This window comes from Nansenia antarctica (genome assembly GCF_963989245.1).
Source record: "Nansenia antarctica genome assembly, chromosome: 3".
Taxonomy (NCBI): Eukaryota; Metazoa; Chordata; class Actinopteri; order Argentiniformes; family Microstomatidae; genus Nansenia; species Nansenia antarctica.
Window position 1 is genome coordinate 58,989,280 of NC_137688.1, and position 21,857 is coordinate 59,011,136.

At 45.2% G+C, this 21,857-nt stretch overlaps 2 protein-coding genes across 3 annotated transcripts in view; one reads left to right on the forward strand and one right to left on the reverse strand.

Annotated features, from left to right (window-relative positions):
- The window catches only part of arid1b (AT-rich interactive domain 1B), a 72,646-nt gene extending 57,873 nt beyond the window's left edge, over nt 1–14,773 (forward strand). The window contains exons 13-22 of the mRNA XM_080527397.1: nt 302–511; nt 1,573–1,789; nt 4,036–4,174; nt 5,510–5,685; nt 6,370–6,520; nt 8,367–8,480; nt 8,697–8,781; nt 9,374–10,124; nt 12,592–12,722; nt 12,931–14,773. Of these exons, the coding sequence (XP_080383523.1) occupies nt 302–511; nt 1,573–1,789; nt 4,036–4,174; nt 5,510–5,685; nt 6,370–6,520; nt 8,367–8,480; nt 8,697–8,781; nt 9,374–10,124; nt 12,592–12,722; nt 12,931–14,757 (3,801 nt within the window). The 3' untranslated portion in view covers nt 14,758–14,773. The remainder of the gene's footprint in view (nt 1–301; nt 512–1,572; nt 1,790–4,035; nt 4,175–5,509; nt 5,686–6,369; nt 6,521–8,366; nt 8,481–8,696; nt 8,782–9,373; nt 10,125–12,591; nt 12,723–12,930) is intronic.
- A 1-nt stretch (nt 14,774) lies between these two features.
- Nucleotides 14,775–21,764, reverse strand: tmem242 (transmembrane protein 242). 2 transcript variants are annotated; one of them, XM_080526667.1, is made up of 4 exons: nt 21,670–21,764; nt 19,165–19,265; nt 17,390–17,527; nt 14,775–17,273 (listed from the first exon to the last, which is right to left on the reverse strand). In XM_080526667.1, the coding sequence occupies exons 1-4, from the start codon at nt 21,737–21,739 to the stop codon at nt 17,160–17,162; spliced, it is 423 nt and encodes a 140-aa protein (XP_080382793.1). In that variant the 5' UTR covers nt 21,740–21,764; the 3' UTR covers nt 14,775–17,159. The 2 variants fall into 2 exon arrangements, with proteins under 2 accessions (XP_080382793.1, XP_080382794.1); XM_080526668.1 differs by lacking the exon at nt 21,670–21,764 and adding an exon at nt 21,463–21,543 and having other exon boundaries at nt 14,776–17,273.
- Between the last annotated feature and the right edge of the window lie 93 nt (nt 21,765–21,857).

Genomic DNA, 21,857 nt, shown 5'->3' on the forward strand with positions numbered 1-21,857 from the left:
CCTGTGAGGTGTGACACATGTAACCCACGGGACTCTTCCCATGCTCCTCGTATGTAGACGGAGCAGAGGGGTTCTGACCGTATAGTATTAACCTCTACCGTTCAAAGTGGGTTGAATGGGATAGACATCAAGTCTTGATTTTTTGGTAGATCTGTGTTGATGTTGACTGTCTTTGTGGTATTGTCCTGTGTTAACCGTTATAATGAATATATCCAAAACCATTGTCGTCGTCCCCCCCCCCCCACCGATGTAAGTCATATCTGACCCCCCCCTCCTCCTGCTCTATGCCCCATCCCTGCAGAAGCCCAGCCCGGCCACCATGACCAACGAGAAGATCACACGGCTGTATGACATGGGCGGGGAGCCCGAGAGGAGGATGTGGGTGGACCGCTACCTGACGTTCATGGAGGAGAGGGGCACGCCCGTGCCCACCCTGCCCGCCGTCAGCAAGAAGCCCCTGGACCTGTGCAGGCTCTACCTGTGTGTGCGTGAGATAGGAGGTCTGGCCATGGTGAGTAGGACCCGGGGAACCTGCGGCCCGGGTGGAGCTGACCGTTGCCGGTTGAACCACAAGACGGAAGATAAGCCTGTCACTTACCTCTTCTGTTGTTACTTGGTGAACCGTGGCTTGAGTTGTGTGTGTAGGTACACAAGATAAAGGGTGGTGTCGCCTTCCCCCTTTGGAAGTGTTAGGACAGCAACATCTCATTAAGCTGTAGTTCTATAGATGTCAAACATGGGTTTAGTAGGTCGTCAGCAGGGCCGGCCCTAGGACTTTTGTGGCCCTAAGCAAGATTTTTTATGTGCCCCCCCCACACACACACGTTTTGCCACACACATAAAGACAATGACAAATGAACACCAATAAAAAATATTTGGACAAATAAATAGTAATTAACAACCAATATAAAAGTGCAAAATGTTCCAAATAAATAAAGTGAACACTACAAAATGGTTAACTATACAAAACAACAGCTATAGGCTACTGTAGAAACTAAATAACAATGAACAACTGCAAAGTATTCAAAATAATAAATAGTAAAGTCAAAATTGTTAAACTATAAAAGCAACAAACTTGCATATAACAAGGTCTATAAGTAAAGACAATGACAAATGAACACCAATAAAAAGAAAAATATTTAGACAAAGAAATAGCAATGAACAATCAATATGAATGCAAAATATTCTAAATAAGTAAATAAAGTGAACACTATAAAAATTGTTAACTATGTTAACAACAAAACAACAGGCTACTGTAGAAACTATATCCATCCTTTCACCAACATCAGTCCTCAAACAAAATATTTTTATTATTTCAAAACATTTTAAAAGCGTGGCCCCCTCTAGTGGTTGTGGCCCTAAGCGACCGCTTAGTCTTCTTATGCATTGGGCCGGCCCTGGTCATCAGCACCTTCCTTCCCAGTTGGATTTTCATCCCGTTCAATGATCCCGTTGAGTGCTTTGCTTCTCTCCACGGCCCGTCCCCGTGGGAGATGCCAGTGGTCCTCTGGTGTGGCACCAAGCTCTGGACTGCTCAGGAGTCTCCTGTGGGCTATGTTTCCTCCTCTGCAGGTGAACAAGAATAAGAAGTGGCGGGAGCTGTCCACCCACCTGAACGTGGGCACGTCAAGCAGCTCCGCCAGCTCTCTGAAGAAGCAGTACCTCCAGTACCTGTTTGCCTACGAGTGTAAGGTGGAGCGCGGAGAGGAGCCCCCGCCGGAGGTCTTCGCCACCGGAGACACCAAGAAAAAGCAGTCCCACCAGGCCAAGATCCAGCCGCCGTCACCGGGTGAGTAGTCGTGATTTTGCTCTTGGGTTCTTCGTCCCAATCCCATTTCTTATTTTTTTAGCCCTACCCTTCTACCTTTCTCGAGTGCCCATCGCTTTTCAACTTGCCCCCTCGGAAAAGAGTAACAAGGGGTAGTGGTTGAAATCTTCCCCTATGAAATGGGACAACCCTTCAAGACCCTGATACGTCATCAGTAGTCGTCTATGGTATTTACGTAAACAGACGCGACGAGTTTGTTGCCAGACATTTAGAATCTCATAATGTGGTATCAAGTGCAGCAACTTCGCTGCTGGACTTTGGTTACAGGTACGGTAATATTATATATTATTATTTTTTTATTATTATTTTACAGATTATGAAAGTTTGTAGGCTTTCAGATGTTGTGTCATACATTGAAATCTGAAGATAGTTGAAGATGAATGTTGGTAGGTAGTAGGTACACGTCAAACCAAATAGTGGAGAAAACCACGCTGTTACAGAACAGATTAGTCTGTGCTCCACTGCGCTTGCTAGCTAGCTAACAAAAAAGATATCATCAGCATACTAGCGATTTTGTTGTTATGCTTGTTATAAAGGAAAGGTCTATAATACATTGAAGCGACATTAAACTAAGATGATACTGCATTCTGGGAGATTTCTCATAACACTCAGTTTGGAGGGCTTACATAGCCCTAAAGCTTTGTCCTACGTGCCCTGCGTGACCGTGCAAAACGGAGGGGTAGGGCTAAGTGGTAGGGGACAAGGGGTGTTTTGGGATTGGGCCTTCATCTTCTGGGTGATTGCTAACCCTCGTCCCCAGGCTAGCGCGCACTGCCTATAAGCTTGGAATAACTGACTAAATCCCGGCCTTGGAGGGAGTAAAACGGCTGAGTAAAGTATTTGATCTTCGATCAAATCCAGCTACTGCGAAGGCGTGACTCTGAATCAGCAATGTGTGGGGCGCAAGCATCAGGGGTGAAGTGCTGTGGGAGATCGATTGATATTTTTCCCCGATCTTTGTATGGAGTAAACGAAGGACGACCTTGATACATCGGTCCGCCGTCGGTCCACCAGACCACCAGAAGTGTCAGGGAAGGAGACGAGGTGTTTGCTATCAGTGGTTCTAACCGCAGTTTTTGAGAGGATCATCCGGGCCATGCTGTGTGCGAGGGAAGGGATGCGTCTGCCAGTGTCAAATGTATACTTAGCCTTTAGTCGTCGTGTGGCAAGCGTGGAGGTGGACATCACCACCCGCGGCGTGTCAGCAAGCGTTCCCTCGATCATCCACGCCTCAATCTATCCATCTCTCTGCTCCCTCGGGGCAATCGCAGCACGTGGGTCTATTTATGTCTGGCAGGTGATTGTGTCACACACACAGAGAGAGAGAGAGAGAGAGAGAGAGAGAGAGAGAGAGAGAGAGAGAGAGAGAGAGAGGGAGGGAGGGAAAAGAGGCTCCCAGTCCCACACCCCCCCCAACCCTCCCAACCCTCCCCCCGCAGGCGGATCGCTGATGATGTCAGAGAGAGCGAGAGCTGTCAAGCAGCGGGGGGGGTGGTGGGGGGGATTCCCTCAGAGAAGATTAATAGGGGAGGAGTGTGGGATATAAACAAAAGTGACCTCGTTCTGACCTACTTTCCCACAGCAGACAGACCAGTGAGACAGCAGGTTTTGTTTTTTTCCCCTCTTCTCTCTGCCCGAGCATGGGAGGAGGAGGAGGAGGGGGAGGGGGGGGGCGGGTGGGTGGCGGGTCATGTGAGTTCACACGCTGGGAGAGAGGGAGAGGGTGGCTGAAACCTCCGCATTGTTTACTTTCGGAGTTCAAACACATGGTGGCTGGCAGAGGATCAGGCGGTAGTCCCCACGGAGAACAGACTCCCTCTCTTTTACCAGATTTCAGATCGCTGTGTTCAGCCATTTCTCTCTCTCACTCAATGTCCTCTTTTTTTTCTGGACTGGGTTTTTATTTGTTTAATTGTTTTGTTTTGTTTTTCCTTCCTTTTCTTTTTTCTTTTCTTGATGTAACAGATTTTCTTTGTTCTCGTTACTTGCTGAATGAATTTTAATTAAATGGTTTTGCATTTGACGTGATGAGGCCAGATTATATACTGCTGAGCTCATTAAGGCTCACTAAGGGATACGTCTCTTAATAGGTCTTACTTATATTAAAACCTTATTGAGATTTATTTGCTGGCTACATAAGCTCCTTTTCTGATCGGTCATTGTGATTTGAGATAGTGACGTCTCCGTCTTTTCCTCTCCTTCTCCAGCCAACTCCGGCTCCCTGCAGGGCCCCCACACACCTCAGTCCACAGGCAGCAGCTCCATGACAGAGATGCCAGAGGGCCTGAAGCCCCCCACCCCAGCCTCCACACCCCATGGCCAAATGACCCCGCAGCCAGCCAGCAGGTAGAGTACTCACAACTATTGTGTGTGTGTGTGTCTGTGTGTGGGTGTGTGAGTGTGTGTGTTTGTGTGTGTGTGTGTGTGTGTGTGTGTGTGTGTGCGCATGTGCGTGTGCGTGTGCGTGTGTGTGTGGTGTGGTGTGTTTGTGTATGAGTGAGACTGTACACTAGGGGTGGGACAAAATATCGATACGCCGATTATTGTATCGTGGCCTCTTGCAATACATTTATCGTTTCACGTGACAAAATATATCTTTTTTAGTAAGTGTGCAAGTTTTTTTTTCTTCTCTCATCCGCACACCTTGTATTCCCACGCTGTGGGTCTGGCGACAATAATACATTTTCCGGTCTGACTTTTTCAAAATAAAATCGATTCTACGCAAGTCTGAAGTACACAGAAGCCATTAAAAAGGTTTATTTTGAAAGTCTCACCCTGCGTCTGATCCTGATGTTATAGAAGCAGCGTAGCAGCAGGGTAGAAGCTAGGTAAAGGGCTACGAAAGCCAGTCTAGGGCTGCGTTCGTAAATTCGCTCTGAGAGCGCCGGAGGGCACACTGGGCTAATTTGGGGTAAATGGTTATTTGATTGGACAAGAGGCATTCCATGACTGCTGATCAGAGCGAATTTAGGAACACAGCCTAGGGCTAAACCCCTCGCAGACTAGTCTTTTTTTCATAACACGAAACTTGAAGTACCCACTCAATATAATAAACAACAGTTTAACGATCACTAAATACTTATAATTTGTGGATTGGATACACTATTCTTGTTTGCCATAGGTTACTGGTAAGGGAGACTTTTGTAAATACTTTCGTTTTGGGACGTGTTTGTGTTTGGGGCTGTGTGATCATCTAATTATGTGTACCGTAGTTCTAGCATGTCGATGTTTTATCAGCATGTTGTGATGTTATAAAAATTAAGAAGATGATTGGCTGAAATGGTGCAAAACGAGGGAAAAACAAATACGACATCTAAAATCTGGAACGATTATATTTCAAAACAAGGCTTCCCTTTAACTCCCCGAGGGCTACGACTATTACCAAGTCTATCGCTGGGTTTATTTGCAAGGACCTTCGCCTGTACAGTGTTGTGGAAAATGAAGGTTTCTGCCAAATGCTGCTAACACTGGAACCACGTTATGAAATACCAGTTAACACAGATATCGTGATGTATCCTTGATGAATAGTCTTACAATATATCGATTATCGCAGAATCGATGTACCGCGATACTATCAATACGGGGGGCAAAATATTGTACGGTGATCGATACGTGAGCTACCTTGCGATTCCCACCTGGATGCTGTTCCTCATCCCTGCTGTTCCTCTGTGTGTGTCTCAGGAACAGTGGTGGGGTCAGCGTGCAGGATCCTTTCTCCGAGGTGAACGACCCCGCCTTCCACAAGCGTGGGCCCATGCCTCCTGGCGCCCCCTACCAGCAGGGAGGGAGTACAGCAGACCCCTCCATGAGGATGCAGTACGATGCCAACAAAGACCCCTACGGAGGCCCCAGGAAAGGTGAGGAGGCTCTCGCTCTCAACACCGGATACCATGACAACTTAAACTGAGCACTCAAGCTGGTGTTATCTCCATTGTCTGTCTGCAGTGCCGTGTTTGATGGAGATGTCAAGTAGTAGTAAGTGGTAGTATTATTATCTTCACTGGATGCACACTTGTGTCTGGTGTGGCCTGTTACTGCTCATGTCGTCTAGGTTGGTTGACAAGTTGGTTTTGTCCTTGCTGCACAGTGAAGGCTGCCCAGATTAGACCTGCATGCATCTCTCTGGCAGTCCGCGACGACGGTTGTGCTTAGACTATGCTGCCCCCATGTGTTTGAGTCGTGTACTACCACAAATGCCTCTCCCCAACCACGAGGGCTGACAGAAATGGACTGCACTTATATAGCGCCTTTTTTGCTGCTCCAAAGCGCTTTACACACACACATTCACACACAAATGCCGGCAAGCTGCCATGCAAGGCGCTGGCCCGCTCACTGGGAGCAATTTTGGGGTTCAGTGTCTTGCCCAAGGACACTTCGACATGTGGCCAGCCGGGGCTCGAACCGCTGATCTGCCAACCTTGTGATCAATAGACAGCGACTCTACCTCCTGCGCCACAGCCTCTCCCCAACCACGAGGGCTGACAGAATGACTTGTCCTCCTCACTCTCATCCTCATCCTCGTGCTCTCTCTCCCTCCCCAGGGCCGGGCGGTGGTGAGCCCTACGGGCCGGGGCAGATGCCCAGCGCTGCCATGCAGGAGATGTACCCCCGCGGCCACCCCTCAGGAGCCATGCCAGGGATGGGCATGGGCCCACGACCACAGTACCCCTACGGGCCTGGCTACGACAGGAGGTGGGTGCTTCTCTCATCTCGTCTCTAGTAGAGGAATGCCAGTGTGTTGTATCTGTGCCAAGAGTTAGTTTAATTAGAAATATATATTCTGATGTATATGGGATGGGTCAGAATACCTGACTATTCATAAGCAAGGGTCAAAGACGAGATTAAAAAAATTAAAAATAATAAAATAAAATCCCATTCAAATAAACATGGATTAACCGACGTTCTGGCACGCTAATGTCGGTTCTGTGGCACTATTCGTTTTATTTATTTATTTATTAATCGTGCACAGATATACAATACACAAGCACAAATATTGACATATCGACATATTGACATGACATTTATTGAAGCTTGCAAATGCACCTGTCGATAGCAAGTTTTATATGCCTGTCCAAAGATAAGAAAGGCTTTATTCATTTTCCGTTCCACAAGGCCGCACCTGCTCTGTCAAAATGTTGTTCGGCTACGAAGGCCTTTGCATTATTGTTATGTTAGCCTAATTTAAGTATTTATACGACAAAATTCATGACGATTAATACTAGGGATGCACGATATTATCGGCACCGATATTGGGAAATTAATGTTATTAAATATTTATCGGTTTTATTACATTTTAGCCGATATAGAGCCGATAATATGAAGCCGGAAATATTTCTGGTTCCGGTTTCCGCGCTCATGATGCTGCGCCTGCAAACAGCCACGCGGTGTAGAGACGAGAGCGAAACATGTCTTCCCCGGTGTGGACATTCTTCAGAGTTTCTGAGGCAGATAGTGCGTTTGCAATTTGCAACACATGTTCGACAAAAGTTCGGAGAGGAGGGCAAAGGTCTACGAGTTACAACACAACGAATCTCATAAGTCACCTTAAGATTCACCATTGCAAGCACACTGTATGGAAGGAATATGATTTTGGCATTGAATACAGCGATGAGGGAACGAAAACAGTTAAATGCTTCACGCGTGTCGTATATGCACATAATATGCGCACAATGCATATATGGGCTACACCACTCGCATACGAGAGCCCAGCCCTTTTCAGTTGCTTTATTAAGCATACTAGTGTAGCCTACTATGTGCCTTGTGTCATTCTGTTTATCTGCAGACTAAGCAGCCATTTGGCACTAGTTTCTGTAAAAGTTCTATAAAACTTTTGGTTCTTTAAAAGTCTTTATGTTTGTATTGACTGATGCACTTTATTTATTTATTTTTTGATATTTTATTTATGCATTTTCAATTTACAGGGATAGACAAGATGCACTTTATTTTTGACACTTCTTTGATCTAATTACTCTTAGGTGAGCCTTTTTTGTTTTCATAAAAGGAGGCCAGATCTTGGCTAAAAAAAGCATTGTGCACTGTCTATAACAGATTCTGTTTGTTAGAGGAAATAATAAATGAACATTTGAAGAGTCAGAAGTGTTCTCTTTGTTGTGTTAACAATAGTGATGTAAGTTAGATTTGGTGAGATCACTATGGAATATTAAATCATCAATCTTTGCTCACTACATAGCCTTTCTTACCTTCAGGTGTGCATGAACTACAGGTTATCAACTGTGAAATTATATCTGTTCTCATATCGGTTATCATATCGGTTATCGGCCACGAGAAGCGGGTAAACATCGGTATCGGTTGGAAAAAAATGCATATCGTGCATCCCTAATTAATACCAGAATCTATTCTATTATCTAATCTATTAGTTTTGTGCGTTAAAGATATTCCGTGATTTCTTGCCTATGATCCATGGCTGCCTTTGTGAATGTCGGCACACATCGAAAAATACCACCCATTATTATGCTTGATTATTCAACCATGACAAATGTGAGCTATGCCCTACTAATGTATGTGTCCAAACCAACAGACCAGACCATGTGATGGGTCCAGAGGGAGTTATTGCGCCCCCTGGGGGTCAGAACAACATAGCTTCCAGCAATGACCCCAGCATGTACTCTGCCAACAGATACCCCCATCAGAGGTATTAGAGTGTGCGTGTGCGTGCGTGCGTGTGAGAATGGGAGAGAAGGAGACATTGATTTGATTTGTGACAGCGTGATGCATCAGAGCGTCTGTGAAGCATGGCTTGTTGAGGATGAGCTACGGAAGTAAACATTATTTGGGACGGTCAGATATTTCCCTGAAGCTCCACTCCTTTCTACTTATACTGCGTGTGTGTGTGTGTGGTCCTCCCCAGGCCTGGACATGATGCTTACGGGCAGCAGTACCCTCACGGAATGCCCTATGGCTCCCACCAGCCCGGCCTGTACCCCCAGCAGCAGGTCAGTGTCCGTCCCATATAGAGTGTGCTGTGCCTCACTTACCAAACCCACTCTCAGCCCGCGGTGGATAGCTGTCCTTTACTCTGTTAATAACCGGTTTTAGATCAGCTACTACTACAGCTACTACTACATCTACTACTTTTTTTTAAAAGTATTATTATTAAAAATGTTTACAGTGTATGTAGCAATATGCCTATATGATTTAGACTGGCTGGTGTGTGCAGTTCACTAGCTACTCAAGTCAATATCCAATGTTTCTCTGTTTATTGTTTATCTATTGGAAGGATCCCCATTAGCTATACCCATAGGCATGAACTTTTAGTGGGGTCCACATTTAAAACATACATTACAAATAACATTTAAAACATACTTAAATTACAAATATCAAACATTAAAATATATCATACGTCATACAATTGTTACATTTGGTGTAATATAAAACACTTATATATCTAGTTGGTGTCCACATTTAAAATGTACATTACAAATAACATTTAAGATATAAAACATACTTTGTCTCTAGTTGGGGCCCACATTTAAAACGTACATTACAAATAACATCTAACATAAAACATATTCTGTCTCCTCCCAGGGCTACAAGAGGCCTGTGGAGGGGATGTACGGCCCGCCTGCCAAACGCCATGAGGGGGAGGGCTACGGCATGCAGTACCCCGGCCAGCAGGCAGACATGTACGGCCAGTACGGCGGCGCCTACATGGGGCCGGAGCGCAGGCCCATGCAGGGCCAGTACCCCTACCCCTACAGCCGGGACCGCATGCAGCCCGGGAGCCAGGGGCCCCCGCAGCACGGCATGATGAGCGGGGGACCCCCCTCTTCCTCTGCCGGCTCGGGAGACGGACCCCAAGCCAACATGTGGCACCCCAGGACAGATATGGGCTACCCCTACCCCAACAGACAGGGCCAGGGCCCCCCCTTCCCTGGCATGGGGCCCCGGGGGGATGACCCCGAGGGCAGGCCCCCCCAGGACGGCCAGTGGCCTGGCCACCCGGGCCAGCGCCAGCCCCCGTACCCGCCCCACTCCTCCTCCATGCCATCCCGACAGCCCCCCTCATCATACCAGTCCAATCCCGCCATGCCCAACCACATCTCTCCCGCCCCCAGCCCTTCCCCCTTCCCACGGCCGATGGGGGGCTCCCTGTCCCCTAACAACGCCCATTACATGGCCTCCATGAAGAAGCCAGGGATGCCTGGCTCTCAGAGCGGGGGGATACCCGGCCAGGCCATGCCATCCATCCACAGAGAGGTCAGCTTCCCCCCAGGCTCTGTGGAGGCCACTCAGCCCAAGCTCAAGCCCAGGCGCAAGCTCACCTCCAAGGAGACAGGTAAGGAGGACCACTCTTATCCTAGGGAACAGAGAATACTCATGTCTTTCTCCCTCTTCTTTTTAATTTTTTTACTTAGTTTCATTTACTTAGTTTCATTAACTTATACAATTATGTCCACAATTTAGTCTACTGTTTTTTCTATTCTTTCAGCTATGCATAGATGGTTTGTAAATAATTTAAAGAAAAACACACAAAACTAAAACAAACAAACAACAAAAACAATGACAACAAAAAGGGGTAGGGGGGATTGGGGTCAGGGAGGTGGGGGGTTGTGTGCAGGGCTTGACGCTTACCTTTTCCCCTGGTAGCACTGTGCTACCATGTTGAAAAATGTAGTACCAGACCAAGAATTTCAGTAGTCATCAACAACGACAACAAATTATCATAATCATAACATATCAAAATGATCATAACCGGCTCTTGGCCGTAATAAAAATGGAGACTCACACAATGTAAAGGGGAAGTAAGAATATTAATTTCAGTTGGCCCACGGTTCGGTATGAACCTCGGTTTTTGGGTCACGGTTCACGGTTCGTGTTTTTTATTTTTTTAAATGCTACTATTTATTTACAAACTGTTACTTTATTTTGCTTATACTTATGGAACTTTAACATTTAGACACATTCCAGAATATGACTGGTAAATTGTATAATATAAATATATATAAACAAAACACTTTCAAATGTAAAATAATTACATAAACACTTTCAAATGTGACGTGTTGTGGATTGGAACTACGGATCATAAGCTTTCAAATGATGTGTCATACATTGAAATCCGAAAAAATATGAAGTTAGAGTCATTTGAATGTTAGACGTCAGGCACATATGGGGTTAACCTCTTTGTAATGAAACCGGAAGCAGACGCTACGAGAGCTGTATCCCATATATCCCATATACCCATTATGCGCATTTTAAGCGCATTATAGGACTCGCGTGAAGCATTTCTGCGACACGCGTTTCTGTTCACTGTTTTCATTCCCTCGTCGCTTATACACATAAGTTTGACTGCGCATGACAGTAGTTCAGCAGTCTTTTAGTTGCACTGGTGCGATTTAATGTATTTCCAAGTCGCACAGAAATATATTCACTCGCAAATGCAACCAAAACAGTCGCACTGTCGAGCCCTGGTTGTGTGTGAGTGAGTGTAATGGTATAGGCATGTGTATATGCATAGTGAAATGAGTTGAGTTGGGGAAACAGATATATGAATCAGAATGTGTAGAAGGATTCTCTGTGTTGATATAGTCATGACAGGGCTCTACCTTTTAATGAATATACGTTTTTGGAGTCTCAAAGAGTATGTTATCTGATCAATTTCCCATATTTTCTCAATCCACATATTGTATGTTGGAGGGTCGGGTTTTAACCACTTAATTGTTGCCGTTATTAATATTTGTCAGAGATATTTTTTAGCTCTTCCATCAATGCCTTCCGGTACTACTCTCAGTAGTGCCATCTTTGGATCTTTTGTGAAATTTTGGTGGAATACTTCTTCAAGGGCCTCAAACACCTCTTCCCAAAATGTTCTTAATTTGGGGCATGACGAAAATATGTGGATGTGGCTGCCAATTTGTGTACTACAATTTCTCCAACATTTATTTGAGTGTGTTGGGCCCATTTTAGTAACTATTTCTGGAGTTCAAAAAAAATCTTGTTATCACTTTCCATTTGAATTCCGTCCATGTATTTGAATTGGTCACTAAATGTGCTTCAGTGCATATTTCTTCCCATGTCTTGTGGTATGTCTGCGTTCATTTCAGTTTCCCATCACCCTTTTATCTGTAGTGTATTATTCAAATTCATGGCTAAAAAAATTAGGTAAAGATTACAGCTTTTTTTTCATTTTCTTATCCTCATTCCCTGTTTGCAGCTTTATCAAGAACCCTTCAATTGGAGTGGGCTCCAAGACTTTATTCCATTCTTTATGTTTTGTTAGGAAGTTCCTTAATTATAAATATCTGAAAATAAATATCTGGAAGCCTAAATTCCTCACTTAATTGTTCAAATGTTTTAAGGCTACCATCTTTATGGAGTTGGTGTCGATTAGCGAGTCCATGTTCTAAACCCTGTATCTACGTATATGAGAGGGTACAAAATATTGAAAAAAAATCTTCATGAGTCCAATATTGGATAGTGCTGAAATTGCTTAGGTAGGTAATTCAAATGAGTTTAATTTTCCTCCGGATTGTTTGTGTGACTACTCCATTCACCTAATTGAGTTTCCCTAAGGGGAGGTCTAGGAAAGGCAAGGCCTGTAGGGGCATCATACATAAACGTTATTCAACATCGAGTCATAGTGAATATGAAGAGTCTTGAATCCATATTGTTAAAGGTTTTAGCTGTGCAGCCCAAAAATGATATGTTAGGTTCGGTAGTTTGAGCCCTCCATATGGTTTAGATAATTGCAATGTTTCTTGTCTTTCTCCCCTTTCTGACCTGTGACCTACGACCTCTCCCCCCAGGAACCCCAGAGGCCTGGCGCGTGATGATGTCGTTGAAGTCGGGCCTGCTGGCGGAGAGCTCGTGGGCTCTGGACACCATCAACATCCTGCTGTATGACGACAGCACCGTGGCCTCCTTCACCCTGAGTCAGGTAAGACTCTCCGGACCAACACTTGACAAGTGTCTTCTCAGAGAAGAGCACGAAAAATGTCTGCCACACTAACCAGCTCTAATGTTCGTTCATGACTCAATGGTCCGCTATGCTCTTACATACAATTTACTCATAGTCATTTTGCAGATTCAAATAACTGACTGAAGTTGGGTCCAAGAGTCATTTCTTTCGTTCTGTCTTTCTCCAGATGCCGGGTTTCCTGGAGTTGATTGTGGAGTATTTCCGTCGTTGCCTGATAGAGATCTTTGGGATCTTGGAGGAGTATGAGGTTGGCACAGAGGGCCAGAGAACACTGCTGGGACCAATCACAGACCCCACAGAGGAGGAAGAGGAAAAGGAGAAGGCGGAGGAGGAGGAGCATGCCATTCCAGAGCTGGACAACCAATCAGAGGAGGAGCAGAGGGATAGCATACCAGAGGCAGGACCAGAAAGGCCCCCAACCACCAACCCAGAGGAGGTGCTCCCAGAGGAGGAGAAAAAGGAGGAGGAATCAGTGAAAGAGGTCACGGTTAAAGAGGAGAGAGAAGACGGGGAGGAGGGGGGGGTAGCCGTGGAGCAGCCTGAGCCCATACAGCCCCAAGAGCCCCCAGAGCTCAGGCCCAAACAGGCCAGCAAGTTTGACAAGCTGCGCGTGAAGGTGGAGGAGAAGGACAAGGAGGAGGACCATGTGGAGGAGCGCTCTGGCCTGAGTCTGCCCAGGGGCTTCACCAGTGGCCTGCTGCACTGGCAGGCAGGCGGCGGAGACTCCACAGCACACATCCAAACCCACATCGACAGACGCAGCCCGGGGACCGACCACAACCCCGCCGAGAGACTGGAGCGGGTTGAGGAACAGCAGAAAGAGAAGAAGGAAGGGGAGCCAGAGAGAGAGAAGAACAAGGAGGCAGAGGAAGAAGAGAGGGCAGACGGGGCGGCCGTAGAGAAGATCTTGGACGACGCCATGCTATGTGCCGGGCCGGGGTCTGTCTCCGAGGGGAAGAGCAGGGTGTTCCCGTTCGGAGGGCCTATCCAGAGTCACGTCACCCTGCTGGAGGACGAGCCTCGCTGCTGGGACGAGGCCCCCCTCTCCGTGGCCGAGCCCTGGCAGGACACCCTGGCCAAACGCTGCGGCTGCATCTCCAACATCGTCCGCGGCCTCTCCTTCATCCCGGGGAACGACGCGGACATGTCGCGCCACCCGGGCCTGGTGCTGATCTTGGGGAGGCTGGTCCTGCTGCACCACCAGCACCCGCACAGGAGGAGGACGCCCCCCAGCTACCAGAAGGAGGAGGAGCAGGGCCTGGCCTGCAGTAAGGACGAGTGGTGGTGGGACTGCCTCTCGGCGCTCAGGGAGAACACGCTGGTCACCCTGGCCAACATCTCCGGCCAGCTGGACCTGTCCGTCTACCCGGAGAGCATCTGCCTGCCCATCCTGGACGGCCTGCTGCACTGGATGGTGTGCCCCTCGGCCGAGGCCCAGGACCCCTTCCCCTCCGTGGCCCCCCACTCGACCCTCACCCCCCAGAGACTGGCGCTGGAGTGCCTGTGCAAGCTGAGCATCCAGGACAGCAACGTCGACCTGCTGCTAGCCACGCCGCCCTTCAGCCGCCAGGAGAAGCTCTACGCCATGCTGGTGCGCCACGTGGGCGAGCGCAAGAGCCAGGTGTGCCGAGAGATGGCGGTGGCCATCCTGTCTAACCTGGCGCAGGGAGACTCGACGGTGGCGCGGGCCATCGCCCTGCAGAAGGGCAGTGTGGGCACCTTCATAGGTTTCCTAGAGGACTGCGTGGCCATGGCCCAGTACCAGCAGAGCTCCCACAGCCTCCTCCACCCGGCGCCCCACTCCGATGCCCCCAGCATCAACATGATGTGCCGCGCTGCCAAGGCTCTGCTGGCCATGGCCAAAGTGCAGGAGAACAGGCCGGAGTTTGTGCTGTACGAGAGCCGTCTGCTCGACATCTCCCTGTCTTCAGTGCTGAACTCTGCCGTGACGGCCATCATGTGTGAAATACTGTTTAAGATTGGCCGCTCGTGACAGGCACAGAGGGAGCTTGGGGGGGGCTGGTTTCGAGGAAAATGACCAGGATACAGTGAAAGAAAGAATTGGGCGGTATTATATTTTTATTTAAATAAAAGAACACACAAAAAAAAGTTTCTACATACAAATAAATATATATAGAATATATATAGCTCCTCTGCCCCATTCACAACTTTCATTTGGGATTTTTAAGTCATTTTAATACAAATATTTAATACTTGGTATTTTAAAATGTTTCCATTGTTTATTTTTTTTTGGTTCATTTGTTTTAACCAAAGTTGGCATCCGATGATTGACGCAGTACTAGTTTTGGGGTCTCTTGCTCTTAAAATGTTTTGTAATTGTATGTGGCTGTTTTTCTGTGGGATCTTCTTGTTTGTTTAATTTTTGAGGGAGGGGGACGTGGGGCAGATTTATTTAAATTGTGAGACATGTTGTGTAGATAGACCACTTGCCATGTGTTAAGATAAAAAAAGAAAGAAAAAGAAAACACTGACTTTACTCAGAATATACAGTATATGTATCATGAAAAAATACCTATTGTGCTGGATTTAGTCAGCTTTTTGTGGGGAGATTACCAAATGTGAATTAGTTTTGGCCACAGGCAATTTGACCATCAGTATTGCTTCACCATATCAGTGTAAGGAGGAAAAAGTCATCTTTTTCAACTGACTTAACTTCTTAACCATAGCAACAGCCAGGTAAACTCCCTCAAGCAAACAGAACTTCTGTCAGTCTTATTTGATCCTTTATATCCTTGGGCCCATTTGTATATAGATGTTGTACATTCGACGGCCCTTCATGGTTACTTCTCCAAGAGATGTGGTATAAATAAGTGATGGTAGTTGATAATTATAACGATTATGATTATTACTGCTCATTTTAATATGAATATTTAGTTACTCTCTTCAAATGTTTAAGTCATTTTATGTATTTAAAGAAAAAGTGTTCTGTGGCACAGATCTGATGAGGACAAATTCTGATTAAATGTTTTGGTTATAAAAGCCTGAAAAACGTATTTTAGAATGTACAGCTAGCAGAACTGTATTCCAGAATAATGTTGTTTAAATGACTTCAGATCAGTTATAACAAATGTAATACAAACTCTACGTACAGGTCTTCTTCCCCTTTAATTTCATGGACATTGTTTATTCAGTATAAGATCTCTATACTATATGTTCCACAAGTTATGAATAAATGTACATGAAATTTGGTTGAGCACTGTGAAGGACTCTGTGTTTGGCTCTTTTTGTACAGAAGTTGCAATCAGGGGTACACACACACACACAAAACAAAGGGAGCATATGTTAAACAACGCTAGTTTTCGAGACAAAACTAAGATGTATTTATCAGTGATGTTCTCCTCATAAAAGCTCAGGGTGTATCAGAGTTCAGCTCAAACTAGCACTACGCTCCTAGTTACGACTGGTGTCAATGTTTGAGATTATATCACCCTTTAACTTGATTATGCGTGCTAAATGTGTACCAAAACATCAGGGGCAGTCACACGCACATTTAGACTGACGCACACACAGGAGTATTCTGGTTACATGGCTGGCCAGGGCGGTTTAAGATAGTTCAGGTCTGTTCGGTCTTTGATATTTGTCTTTTATGTGAATAGCTGACAGCAAACGTTTAAAAATAAAGTGTTACATTGGATGACTTCAATCAGGAGCACCAGACGCTTCTAATTCTAAACCTGCATAGAAGAATTACATTGAGCTGCATGACATTTCATCTTTCACAAGATGTTCTGGAAAAGAACAGAAAAGAAAAACTAACCCTAACCCATCTGTCATTTGTATGGGTACCCACCCAGCACCCATACTAATGACATTTGACAGCATTTCCTCATGGAACAGTCCAGGCCGGGGCTCACTGAATTTATGAAGCCACAGGCCTGGGGTATCTTAACCATGACGCCTCAAAAGTCAAACAAACAAAAGTCAAAACACTTCGTGATTGATCATGATTGCAAGGTTGGCAGATCGGCGGTTCAAGCCCCGGCTGGCCACATGTTGAAGTGTCCTTGGGCAAGACACTGAACCCCAAATTGCTTCCAGTGAGCGGGCCGGCGCCTTGCATGGTAGCTTGCCGCCATTGATGTGTGAATGTGTGTGTGTGAATGAGAGGCTGTTGTAAAGCGCTTTGGATAAAGTCGCTATATAAGTGCAGTCCACATGATCTCTCACTAGACGTTTGCCCTTCAAGGGCTTCAGGTGAGCATCAGTGGAAAGGCATGAATGAAACTGGTGTGATCACAACATCTCTTCACCCTGCTACTGCAGGTATCACTGAGTTATTAATATCTCTCTCAGCAATGGTGAGCTCATTGTTCTAAAGCCCCACAGTGGCTTGTTAAGGCTGTCTACAGACAGTGGCTGAGAATGTGGTCTCGTTCATTTAGACTTGAAGATGGCGTCCCAGTCCACAGACTCCGAGTTGGCTTGTGCCTCTTCAGCTTTTGGGATAGTTGGGAAGATTGACTGCATCTTCTGCCTGAACTCTGTTAGCTATGGAGATGAATGGAAACCATTAAAAACGTATGTTTCACACTTTGTCTTACGTTCTCTGATGGAATAATAGGGGTCAGACAATGACGTTGAAATGTAGATGAGTTATTACGTACACTATGGACCCCCATGGCCTTCCAGATGGTGAAGCTGAGCAGGCCTACTCCACACCAGGCATACGCTGAGCCCCAGCCCAGGGCTCGTAGTGCCAGGGATGCCCCACTCTCAGGCACAGCAGCAGTGGCCATTACTCCCTGGAGAAGACACATTGTCACGTTTATGTACACGAAAGTTGCTCAAAATAACGTTCTTCAGTTAAATCCTTAGTATAAAATGAATGGGCAGAAAACTAATCACCCTGTCAATTGTAATTGAGACACTCGGTAAGCCTGGAGGTATGTTTCAGGACTGAACCCCTAACTTCATTACCCATCTTAATGTAATTATTCCATGTTTTAAGTGGCTTGCACATTAGATTAGCTATTATTAGAGATTGGCAAGACAGCTCTTCCTGTAGGGGTAGATCTTAAATTTAGCCTAATGGGTAAAAATACTGCCTGCAAATGTATGTCTATTAAATTGTTATCAAGCGACCATTCTTTCAGGAATGGTTCTTCATGAACTGAACTCAAGAACAGCCAGTCCCTCTTTTGACTTCATAGACATCATGATAAGCTCTTTAAAGTGTTCATTAATTGAAGTACCGTATATAGTGGAAAAATATCAAGTGATAAGCCTTATAGTAGTATCTTTGCTGGAGGAATGTATTGGTGTTGTACAGAATGTTCTAGTATATTTAATTTATATAGTACATTTTAGAAATGTGAAATACATTCAATTAAGATGATCATTAAGATGATCACCAACAAAAACACAACAAAAACAATTAAAAACATTTATAAATTGATTACAAATTCTGACTTAGATTGCTTTAGTGGTATCCCATTCTGAAATTGTGTGCGCCATTATTATTGCACTCACATGGACTCAACTTCTTGTGTAACTTGTTAAGGAAAATCTCCTCAGTGCCTCTATGGAAGCTACTCAGACACTGTATACCTCTCTGTGTGGACCGTGATGAATATAATTACACCACTTTACAAGGCATATTTGGCTGAGACGTATGTTTACAAAGATGGGCCTTTGACGTAAAAATAGACTTCAAAATCAAACAAAGGCTCCATTATGCTATCCTGCCAAGTATATCTTAAAAATAAATATAGAGTCAAAATCTATGTAAAGTTTTACATAATTATTTCTAATTGGCTCCTGTGAGGATCAAATAAGGATGACCTTGCAAGCAAATCAACTGAGTGAGAGAGGCTGTCCATGTTTGGTTAGAAACAAGGTCCATGTCTTATTTATTATTTTAGCCCTTACAAATTAAAGGGAATTTAACATAACATTCCCCTCGATAATGTTATAAAAACACTAAAAATGGGTGCACTCTTCCACATTTGTCTTAATGACTACGCAAAAAGAATGACTTGGAGAATTCATACATGCTATTGCAGCCACTGAAGGGAAAGAGACGGACTGGGGTTTAAGGGGGGCACAAGTTCCTATTGGGCACACTCCCAACCAAGGCCTAAGACACTGTGGTGTTATCATATCGCTGCCTACTGCAGCAATGACTCGAACCAGCAACAGAGTAGTGCACTACCTCCTATGGCATTACGGTCTAGAAGCCATTAAAATGTATAGCCCACAGGAATCCAATTTCAATAAAGTGTGCATACATGGTAGTGCCCTCTCAGTCTCTGTGCCCTATCTTGTCAATTGTAGGTGAACGTGGTACAAATAAGGTTTAAGTTAAGATACAAGTTAGTAACACTTGAATTAAAAGCAATACATATATGCAATGTTGTGAATGCATTGGACCTGATCATACCTTACTAAACCAACCTGGGCTCTTTTTCTTGGCCAAGGCTAGTGTGGAGCCGAATCCTGCGATCATCCCAGCAGACGCCACAGTAGTTAGGAAGGCTGCACCTAAGAGTTAGGATGGAGGAACACGTCAGCTACTGGTCAGGGGAATAATAAGGATCGTTCTGAATGTACAGTGGGTTCGGAAAGTATTCAGACCCCCTTACATTTTTCACTCTGTCATATTGCAGCCATTTGCTAAAATCAATTAATTTCATTTCTTTCCTCGTTCATGCACACACAGCACCCAATATTGTCTGAAACCACTCCTTCGTTATTTTAGCTGTGTGCTTGGGATCATTGTCTTGTTGGAAGGTGAACCTGCGGCCCATTCTGAGGTCGTGAACACTCTGGAAAAGGTTTTTGTCCAGGATATCAATGTACTTGGCTGCATTCATCTTTCCTTCTATTGCAACCAGTCGTCCTGTCCCTGCAGCTGAAAAACACCCCCACAGCATGATGCTGCCACCACCATGCTTCACTGTAGGGATGGTATTAGGCAGGTGATGAGCAGTGCCAGGTGTTGTCCACACATACCGCTTAGAATTAAGACCAAAAAGTTCGATTTTGGTCTCATCAGACCAGAGAATTTTATTTCTCAGCGTCTGGGAGTCCTTCAGGTGTTTTTTGGCAAACTCGATGCGGGCTTTCATGTGTTTTGCACTGAGAAGAGGCTTCCGTCGGGCCACTCTGCCATAAAGCCCCGACTGATGGAGGGCTGCAGTGATGGTTGTCTTTCTAGAACTTTGTCCCATCTCCCCGCTGCATCTCTGGAGCTCAGCCAGAGTGATCTTTGGGTTCTTCTTTACCTCTCTCACCAAGGCTCTTCTCCCCCGGATGCTCAGTTTGGCCGGACGGCCAGTTCGAGGAAGAGTCCTGGTCATCCCAAACTTCTTCCATTTAAGGATTATGGAGGCCACTGTGCTCTTAGGAACCTTAAGTGCAACAGACATTTTTTGGTAGCCTTGGCCAGATCTGTGCCTTGTAGGGCTGCAACGATTAGTCGACATAATCGACGACGTCGATCATAAAAACTCGTCGACGTGGAATTTTAGTGTCGACGCATCGTATAAAAAATTAAAAAATTAAAAAACGGGAGCCATGCAAGAATCAGCTGGGTAAGATTTAGCTAACGTTGTTAGCCAACTGGCTAACGTTATATTGTTAGGGTCGTAATGTTTATGTTAGCTTTACTGTTACATGTTGGAAAACAACGTCTCATGGACAGGGCTGTACATGCTATGAGCGTTTGTGCTATTAATTTATTTGCCCTGTGGCACGCGTGTGACAGACAGAGGCGCTTGTATGTAACGTTACGTAGCAGGGGTTTTCCATGTTGAAGCCAGGAGAACGCGAGATGAAATGAAGTGAGGGGTGGTCGCTATTAAAATACCAGGTAGTCATGGTGGATGATCATGAATGATGCTTGATAAGTGAATGCTATTTCAATTATGTTGAGTCCACCAGCGAGCTGTCTGTAAGATAAACAGCGCCAAGCGTAGCCTACTAACGTGAGCTGTCTGTAGTCTAGCCAGCAATGCTAGCTAGCCAATCAACTAGCTCTGTGAGCAGCTGTAGCTTGGCGTAACGTTAGTTTAGATAGCTAGTTAAGCCGGATTTATGCTTCTGCGTCGCCATTTACGCGCAGCGAAAAGCCACACGACTAACCGAAAAATAATCGACAGATTAGTCGACTACCAAAATAATCGTTAGTTGCAGCCCTAGTGCCTTGCCACAATTCTGGCTCTCAGCTCTTCAGTCAGTTCCTTCGACATCATGATTCTCATTTGCTCTGACTTTACACTGTGAGCTGTAAAGTCTTCTATTGACAGGTGTGTGCTTTTCCCAATCAAGTCCAATCAATATAATTAAGCACAGCTAGACTCCAAGGAAGGTGTAGGCCCATCTCAAGGATGATCAGAAGAATTGGACAGCACCTGAGTTAAATATACAAGTGTCACAGCAAAGGGTCTGAATACTTATGGCCATGTGATATTTCAGTGTTTATTTTGTAATAAATCTGCAAAAATGTCTACAAGTCTGTGTTTTTCTGACAATATTGGGTACTGTGTGTGCATGAACGAGGAAAAAAATGAAATTAATTGATTTGAGCAAATGGCTGCAATATGACAAAGAGTGAAAGATTTAAGGGGGTCTGAATACTTTCCGAACCCACTGTATATTTTCAAGAAACTCACATGGTCATGCATGCATTGAATATAATAGCGTAGAATTCTGCTGTCAGGATCAAATTAGCACTCACAAATAAATCGCCTGTATGCTGTTTATCTGATAGGTAGATAATGTTGTACAGGGATTTGCAGTAGCTGACATCATGTACAAGCATGAAGAGGCGACTTTGGCTAGGTCAAATTCAAATAGCCGTTAGTTACATTGTCATAATGTTACCAGATAAAATAACATGCATTATTTGTGCAGACACTAACACCGTCTGTATGCAGTCACTTGCCTTTTATTAACTGCAATTTGGTCTCATCGTCATTTTCATGAACAATTGTGGCATTGTTGTTGACATTCATGCTGGCGTTTTCTGTCTCAGCTGTCGTTTTTCCCATGTCCGTCAATTATAAGACTCCGGTACAAACACGGTCAGTTGGAACACTTTAGTTCCAGAAGGACCTTTCTTACTCGTCAACA